The 8,581-nt window shown below is 45.5% G+C and overlaps 2 protein-coding genes across 2 annotated transcripts; both read right to left on the reverse strand.

Annotated features, from left to right (window-relative positions):
- Positions 1–2,052: 2,052 nt before the first annotated feature.
- On the reverse strand, positions 2,053–2,724 carry LOC148724842 (uncharacterized). Its single transcript, XM_088731386.1, has one exon. It carries the CDS (start codon positions 2,722–2,724, stop codon positions 2,053–2,055), a length of 672 nt encoding a protein of 223 aa, XP_088587512.1.
- A 740-nt stretch (positions 2,725–3,464) lies between these two features.
- On the reverse strand, positions 3,465–4,157 carry LOC148724843 (uncharacterized). The gene has a single exon (XM_088731387.1). The coding sequence runs from the start codon at positions 4,155–4,157 to the stop codon at positions 3,465–3,467; it is 693 nt and encodes a 230-aa protein (XP_088587513.1).
- Between the last annotated feature and the right edge of the window lie 4,424 nt (positions 4,158–8,581).

Raw genomic sequence — 8,581 nt, forward strand, 5'->3', positions numbered from 1 at the left:
CTGGATTCCTACTTTCGCGTCGAGGAGAATATTCCTTGCGAGCGCCATGTTTTTCGTCAGCTGTCACTGCAGGAGGGGGAGACCGCTGACCAGTTTATGGTACGCCTAACAAAACAAGCTAGGCATTGCAATTTCGGAACGAGTTTGAAAGACAACTTGAGGGATCAGGTGATTGAGAAGTTAATGGATTTTGAGCTGAAGAGGAAATGTTGGAACACAGGAAATGTTACACTGGAAGAAGCCTTAGATAAAACTCGTGCTTGGGAAGCGGCTGGGAGACAAGCAACAAACATGACTGTGAACCCAGTGGTAATGGAAGAAGACAGCGTCAATGCAATCAAGACGAGACTAATAAAAAGAGATGATAAGCCCAGAAAGTGCTACAATTGTGGAAGAGAGGGGCATCTGGCCATTGATAGGAGTTGTCCAGCAAAAGGAAAGAAATGTGCAAAATTTGGGAGGTATGGTCATTTTGCTTTGTGTTGTAAGGCACAGAGCGGTAATTATGCAACTGGAGGTAAACCGGATCAGCGAAGGAGGGATTCTGATAGACGCCAGTCTTACAATGCTACCTGCGTGGGCGATCAGAACGCATCTGACAGCGAGGAGACTGCATTTGCAGTCACAGAGAATCAAGGAGAAACATGCAATGCAACCCGTCTTAAAGAAACAGTGCTAGAAGTGAATATTAATGATATTACAACAAGAGTACTCATTGATTCAGGGTCAGTAAGTAACCTCATAGGAATGAAAGAATATGAAGAACTTAAGGCCCAAGGCCTTAACGCGAAGATGGAGGATTGCCACAAGCGGTTGTATGCATATGGCGGGAGGGACTTGGAAGTGATTGGCCAGGTTAAAGTTGAGATCTCGGCAGTGTCGAAAACGTGCAAAAGTTAGCGTACTCACGATTTATTTTCTCGGTACGATTTTGCTATTACACTCCAGTTAACTCTCTCTCGCAACTCTCACGAAAACATACACCCCTTCTCATTGTAAGTACGTGGAACAGCACCATATATGGGGCGATAAGACACGTGCTGCATACATGCGGTTTGGTTATGTAATAGATAAACGAAATCACTTATGTTTAAGATTAATTAATGTAACGTACAGTTTCCAACACGCTCCCCCATATGACTTGGGAACAAGGCATATGCAAGTGGAACTGACTCCATAACAAAACAAGAATTAAGTATAAAAATAATGTTTCTTTAGTAAACACATTCAGGTGTCTCGCTCGGCAATGTCTTGTATTCGCTGACGTGCTGCCACAGCTGCATCTCGTCGCGGCCGGAACTCCAATGCAGTTGGGTTCAAAGGTGGGTCATTACAAGACAGAGGGTTTCCATCGCAGGACAACTCCAATGGATAGAGATGTTGGATTGGGCGTTCCTTGAATCCTCTACCCGCTCTTAATTTCGCTGCCCTAAAAACACCATCACGTCCACTGAATAATTCTTCTACTGCCCCCATGAGCCACTGATTTCGGTTTCACTCTTCAGACTTAATGATAACAACATCTCCTACGGACAAGTTGTTAGGTTTGGTGTTGTGTTTAAGTTGATGCCTCTCTCTCAAAGCTCTAAGGTATTCTATGGTCCAGCGACGCCACATTGTATCTTTGGTAGCTTTCAAGAATTTCGCACGTTTCCTCAAGTCGCGGTCTTCTAGCCGATGTGGCTCGAACTCAGGTCAAATGTTAGCATTCAGAAACAGGAAGGAGTTGGGTGTTAGTGTAGGGAACTGCGGGTCATCCTCCACGTAACTAAGAGGTCGATGGTCAAGTGACACTTCGATGTCAAGAACTACCTCGCAGAGCTCGTCCCAGCTTAGCAGACCCTGACCCACAGACTTGTAGAATGAAGACTTGAATAAGCCAATGAGTCTTTCGAAGTGTCCTCCCCATCATAGTGCTCTACTCACGTTAAAGCGCCAAGTAATGGATTGGTCACTCAAAAATGAACGGAGCTTCTCATCCTCCTTCACTTTCGTCACCCGCTTTGCTGCAGCTGTGAACGTAGAATCGTTGTCTGAGTAGACAAGGGATGGTCAAACTCTCCTCGCGATCAGACATTTAAAGCTCTTGATAAATTCGCTTGTTTCCAGGCTGGGAAGCACTTCCAGGAAGATTCCGCGGGTAAGACAACAGGCGTAGAGTACGACGTAGGCTTTCTTCTCTAGCTTGCACTTGCCACTATCCTTGATTGGTCCTGCGGAGTCCACCCCGATGACATCAAAAGGTGTACTCCCTTCTGTACGTGACTTCGGTAGATCACCTGGTGGTGGGTCATGAGGGGGCTGAGCTTGGAACCTCTTGTATCCAAAGCAGTGCTTCACTACTCTCTTAGCAAGCCGTCGAAGCCTTGGCACCCGGAATCTTTCTCGTACTTTAGCCATAGTCATGCTGACTCCCCCATGGAGAGTTACCTCGTGCGCTTGCTTCACTATTTCCACTGTGAAAGAATTAGAATCTGGTAAGTAAATCGGATACTCACCCTGAATGCGTCCTCGGCATTCCAATACACCATCGGTGTTTAGTTGCAGATTCAGTTGTTCCTGGTCATGGGCAAACTTGACCGTCTTTGCCCCTTGGCTCTGCGTTCGCTTGATCCAGGACATTTCTTGTTGCTGAATTTCTTCGGTCGTAAGAGGTCCCATGATCCTCTTGGAAGGGTGACGAGAATTGTGATTAAACCGCAAGATCCATGCACAAATTCTCATGGCTTTACGCAAGCTAAACTTCTCGAGAACAGTGTGAAAGTCATTGTTTGCTTCAAAACCGATCTCGAAAAGTTCTCGTTGAACCTTCTTTTCTGCATTGCTGTCATCCGTCGCATTTGTCACAATCAGTTAGCAGGCCACTGAGATCGGTCGGATAACCACGGTGGACCTTTCCACCATAGCTGTGCTTCATTCACACTGCCACCTCTGCTCCCCAGATCAGCAGGGTTTTCGGATGTCAGTACATGTCTCCACTGCGTGTTCGGGTGGCTCTGGATCTTTTTAACCCGATTAGCTACGAATTGGCGGTACTCCCTGTCATCGTTCAGCCAGTGTACGGCTACAGTGCTGTTGAGCCAGCACTGTATATCCTCCGTCATACTGAAGCCTTCTAGCGCAAACCGCACATTTGTAGACAAGTTGACTGCCATATGCCCTGACACGAGCTCCTAACGAGGAATCGTCAGACTTTTCTTGGTAAGGCGGGATTTGGCGGCGATCAGACCCTGTGTCACGCCTGACGCCTGCGTAACCACAGCATAAACAGCAGCACACACACCGTGAATACTTGCATCACCAAATGCATGAAGTTTAATATTGTCGATGGGTTCCTGGTACTGAACACGACTGCGAGGAAAGTACACATCCTCCAGTGCATTCTTCCCCCATTTTAGCCACCGTTTCGTAATCACCTCGGGAAGTGGGGTATCCCAGCTCAACTTAATCTCACTGGCTTCTCGTTAGATTTGTTTCCCCTCTAACATTGCAGGCGACACGAGTCCTAACGGGTCATAAATCTTCGCTAAGTTGGCGAGGATGCCCCGCTTGGTCAACATAGCAGGCTGAGATGGGAGTGAAACATGTAAAGTGTCATCCCCTTTGTCCCATTTGAGTCCCAGTAGTTTGCACTTTCCACGAGCTGATGATGCACCAAGCTGTTGTTTAGCAAACGAAGGCTCGTCATCGGTGCAGTCGCTTTCTAGCTCTGAGACGTTTGAGTGCCATTTGTGCAAGGTGAACCTTCCACGTTTAAAGATCTCTACTGCATGATGTTTGAGCTGTTGCGCACCTTCCACAGTCGTATCTCCGGTAATCAAATCATCTGCATATAGACTGTTCTTAATTTCTTGTACAGTCCCTGGGTACTCGGACTGCACACTTTCCAGGTGTTGTTGTATCACGGCATTGAGTAGGAAAGGAGAAGGAGCAAGACCAAACACCACTCTCGTAAACCTTGGCACTTCTAGTTCTTCGGTCGATTTGTCTTTAATCCAGTGGAACCTCAATGTGTCACGTTCAGCTTCCTTAACACGTATCTGCAGGGAGGTCTTGCGCATATCTCCGGCAACTGCAATAGGATGGAATCTGTTGCGGACAATAACATTCCATAGCTCATTCTGTAGTGGGGGGGCAGTGTGTAAACACTCATTCATAGAAGGCGCACCGTCATACGCACGGGCCGAGGCGTCATGTACAACTCGTAGCTTGGTTCATTCGGCATTCTCGCGTATTAACGCCAAAGTTGAAGACCTCATTGTTAAGGATATAGTGGAGTGAGTAAGTTGGCCGACGTCATGGGTTAGTCCTGTGGTGATTGCGCCAAAGGCATCAGGGGATATCCGGTTGTGGGTAGATATGAAGAAGGCAAATGCAGCTATCATTCGTGAAAGGATACCCATCCCGACGGTGGACGAGGTGTTAGAAAATCACGATGGCAGTGCAGTGTTTTCAAAATTAGATCTTTGTCTGGGATTCCACCAGATTGAACTAGATAAGGACTCCAGAGATATAACCACATTTGCCACACAGGATGGGTTATTCAGATACAAGAGGCTGAGTTTCGGAGTGAACTCAGCACCTGAGAAGTATCAGCAGATAATAAGACAAGTGGTCTCTGATATCGGTGGGGTTCAGAACATTGCTGATGACTTTATAGTGCATTGCAAGAATAATGAGGAGCATGACAGGCATCTTCATAAAGTATTGCAGCGATTAGAGGAGAAGAATCTCACCTTCAACCCTCAGAGGTGTCAATTCAGGATGGACAAAGTAGTCTTCATTGGACTTCTAGTGTCAAAGTACGGTATCGGTCCAACAGAAGGGAAAGTCCGTGCTGTACTTGAATCAAGCCGCCCAACCACACCAACAGAGGCTAGGAGCTTCCTGGGGATGGTCGGCTTCAGTGCACGTTTTATTCCCAACTTTGCCACCATTGCAGAGCCTCTACGAGCGATCTCTAGGCAGGGAGTACCCTTTGTATGGGACAGTGAGCAAGAAGCGTCATTTCAGGAACTGAAACAGCAGTTAGCCAAAGCGCCTGTTCTGGCATACTTTGACAAAGAGGCACCTACTCGAGTTATAGCTGAAGCAAGTCCAGTGGGGCTAGGTGCAGTGCTAGTCCAAGAGAAGAACAGTGTGGGCAGAGCCGTCTGTTACGCCAGCAAGAGCCTTAGCAGCGTAGAAAGGAGATACAGTCAGACAGAAAAGAAGCGCTCGCACTGGTGTGGGCGTGCGAACGGTTCAACCAATATTTGAACGGCTTGCAGACCTTTGACTTGGTGACAGATCATGAGGCCTTGAAGGTGATTTATTCTAGAGGATCCAAGCCATCAGCACGCATTGAACGCTGGGTGTTGCGGTTGCAACCATATAGTTACAAGGTATGCTGCGTCGCATCACGAGATAATATTGCTGATCCCCTGTCACGTCTAACAACGCTCAAAGCGTCAGAGAAATTTCATTATGACGATGAACATGTTCGGATGGTTGCTCTTAAAGCAGTCCCTGTAGCCATTAAGATTCTGGAGATAAAGAGTGCCTCTGCAGAGGATGAGGAGTTACAAGCAGTGCGTAATTGCCTTCTTAGTGGAAATTGGGAGAAGGGCCCACGGTCATTTTTGATGGTGCGCAACGAATTGACGTTCATTGGTCAAGTTATACTACGTGGAACACGAATTGTGACACCCAAAGTGCTGAGATTAAGAGTTTTGGAACTTGCGCACGAAGGTCACCAGGGAATCGTCAAAATGAAGGAGAGACTCAGGTCTAAAGTGTGGTGGCCAGGAGTTGATAAGGCTGTGGAACGGAAGTGCCGGAAATGTTACGGGTGCCAACTGGCCACAAAGGAGACAATCACTCCACCTGTGAAAATGACAAGGATGCCAGAGAGGCCATGGCATGATCTAGCACTGGACTTACTTGGGCCTATGCCAACAGGAGAATATCTGCTGGTCTTAGTGGATTACTTCAGCCCGTGGGTGGAAGTTGGCATCATTAAATCTATCACTTCTGAGACGATCATTAAGTGTTTAGATAAACAGTTTTCCAGATATGGGGTACCTAATACCCTGAGAACGGACAACGGACCCAACCTAGTGTCCGCAGAAATGGAAGAATACTTGAATGAAATGGGCATCGAGCATTGATTGACCACACCACTATGGCCAGGGGCAAATGGGAAAGTCGAAAGACAAAATCGTTCCCTTTTGAAAACAATGAGAGTGGCCTATGCTGAGAAGAGAGACTGGACACTAGAGTTGAATAAGTATCTTCTGGCTTACCGTTCCACCCCGCATGTAACAACTGGCCAGAGCCCAGCAGAACTATTATTCGGGAGGAAATTGTCTACTAAGTTGCCAGAGGTTGCTGATCTAGAGGAATCTGAGGACCCGGGATATGAGCAGGCCAGAGATCGCGATGCAGAAAAAAAGCAGGTTGGGGCTGACTATGCCGACAAGAGGCATCAGGCAGCAGAGAAAGGCATACAAAAACGGGATTTTGTGTTACTGGAGAAGAGGAAGGAGAATAAATTGTCACCACATTACGAGAAAGAGCCATACCAGGTGATAGCACGTCATGGGGATCAAGTCCAGTTAAAGTCACCTCAAGGCATGCAATACAAGTGAAACATTCAGCATGTCAAGCGTTACACCAACGTTAAACAAACGTTACACCAGCTACAGAGCCAAAGGGACCGAGCCCTGCAGAACCTGCAGAAGTACCTTGTGAACAAGGGTGTGGACAAGGACTCACACCCAGCCCAGAGATGGGAGCCAGTGCATGACCAGTGGAGGACCAGAGCCCTATCCAGCCACAGCTGTTACCAAGGAGATCAGGGAGAGTCACCCGACCTCCTGAGAGACTCAGTGACTATGTCACCACCTAATGGTGGTTATGGTTTTCAAGTGACACTGACTTTGATCGTATTGTACGTATAGTTTTCTATTTACCCGATCGGACATTGTTGACATTTTTCATGCTATTTTGTTGAAATTTATGTCAGAGTTTATGAACGGAGAAAGAGGAAGATGTGGTGTCCTGTGGACATCTGGGACTATACACAGTGGTCAGGTGACCGAGAGAGTGTGCGTATATGTGAGAAAGAGCCTGAGTTCGAAGGGTGACGGTGTGTTGTTCGAGTTAGTGACCGTAGTGGCTTCTAGGAATATTACAGTCACCCTTACAACATGTATTTGCTAAATGTTTTCTAGTTTAAAGAGTTTTTTCTGTTTTGTTCTTCTTGGGGTTTTTTTTTCAGTCATCTGTACCTGTACAATTTAAGCCACTCTCATCGTTGTATAGTTCTTTTGGACAATCTGGAAAATGAATTAACTCATTAATAACAATGCTGGTAAGTGTGTTTTCTAATGACAATTAAGAAGTCATTAACATCACAAATAACTCGCTTTCCAGTCAGCCCCTAGACCAAGTGCTCATTGACTTTTACTGGAAGTGCGCATATTTTTGTAATGGTAGTAATTCCCGCTTTCTCGAGTAGTGTTACCGCGACATGCAGCCTTAATTCTAACGAGGAGAAAGCGTTAAAACATCGGTATAAAATTCTGGCTCGCACTGCGACATAAGTATAATTCAACCAGCGACATAAGTGCGAGAACGAGGAAAGAACTGACGTTTTCATAACAATAGGGAAGATTATCCATCTTCTAATCTTTACGTTTATGCTTATGCACAGTGTAGAATAGCATTTGGAAAAACACTAAAGTGGGGAGAATAAGCCAACAAGGAATAAAAATGATTAGAGATGGAAAAGGTTAAGACTGACCGCAAATGAATAAATTTACTCTAAGGGTTTTCAGGTTGGACAAACAATAACGTAGCCATTTGAAAAAACTTATGCGCAAATCTAATCTTTTTCCTGGTCCGAAAGACACAGCGGCAAGTTGAGTGCGCATGCTTGGCAGATTTGGCGCATTCGAGAAGAGTTTTGTGGTTCCAGCGTAAATGAATTTCGTTTGGCAACGAGCGTAACATCCTTTAATACTCTTTTTCCCAGGGCTGTTATTGATGTGGACGAAGTGGACAATTTAATGTAGGGTAAGTAGTGCTCTTTTACTTATAGTTCATCGTAAGCTGTTTTTAATTTATGCAGACAGCTAAAGCGACAGCAGTCGCTACGAACTTCAATTTGTAGCGATGTTACGGATGCTTTACATCATTCCCTAAATTTACAACTGTTTCTGCAACAATTTTTTGTTGAGTGAGATGTCTAATGGAGGAGGTTCGAAAAATTTCCTGAAAACGGCAACCGTATCTGTTTCGGTTTGAACTTATCCTCGCAAAATAAAAACAGACATCGGGAATTTTACTCTTGGGTTCAGACCATTCGCTAAATGATTAGAAGCAAAAACTTTCTTTCGCATTTGTTGTGCGTAGTCCAGAAAATTCAAATTTATCTGCATTAATGCTGAGGACAGTATTTGAAAGAACCGAATGACCACATTTAAAGCACGTTTGACTTCTTTAGCATGCAAATTAAAGTGAAAAACAAAAACGTAGGATCTTTAAGAATTACACATCAGTAGCTAAACGTTTCAATGATTCATATTTGGTTTTCACC

The sequence above is a fragment of the Stylophora pistillata genome, chromosome 8, assembly GCF_964205215.1.
Source record: "Stylophora pistillata chromosome 8, jaStyPist1.2, whole genome shotgun sequence".
Taxonomy (NCBI): domain Eukaryota; kingdom Metazoa; phylum Cnidaria; class Anthozoa; order Scleractinia; family Pocilloporidae; genus Stylophora; species Stylophora pistillata.

Bases quoted from the DNA above. Each gene is read 5' to 3' on its own strand.
- LOC148724842 (XM_088731386.1), bottom strand. From the start codon at position 2,724: ATGAGAATTTGTGCATGGATCTTGCGGTTTAATCACAATTCTCGTCAC.
- LOC148724843 (XM_088731387.1), bottom strand. From the start codon at position 4,157: ATGAATGAGTGTTTACACACTGCCCCCCCACTACAGAATGAGCTATGG.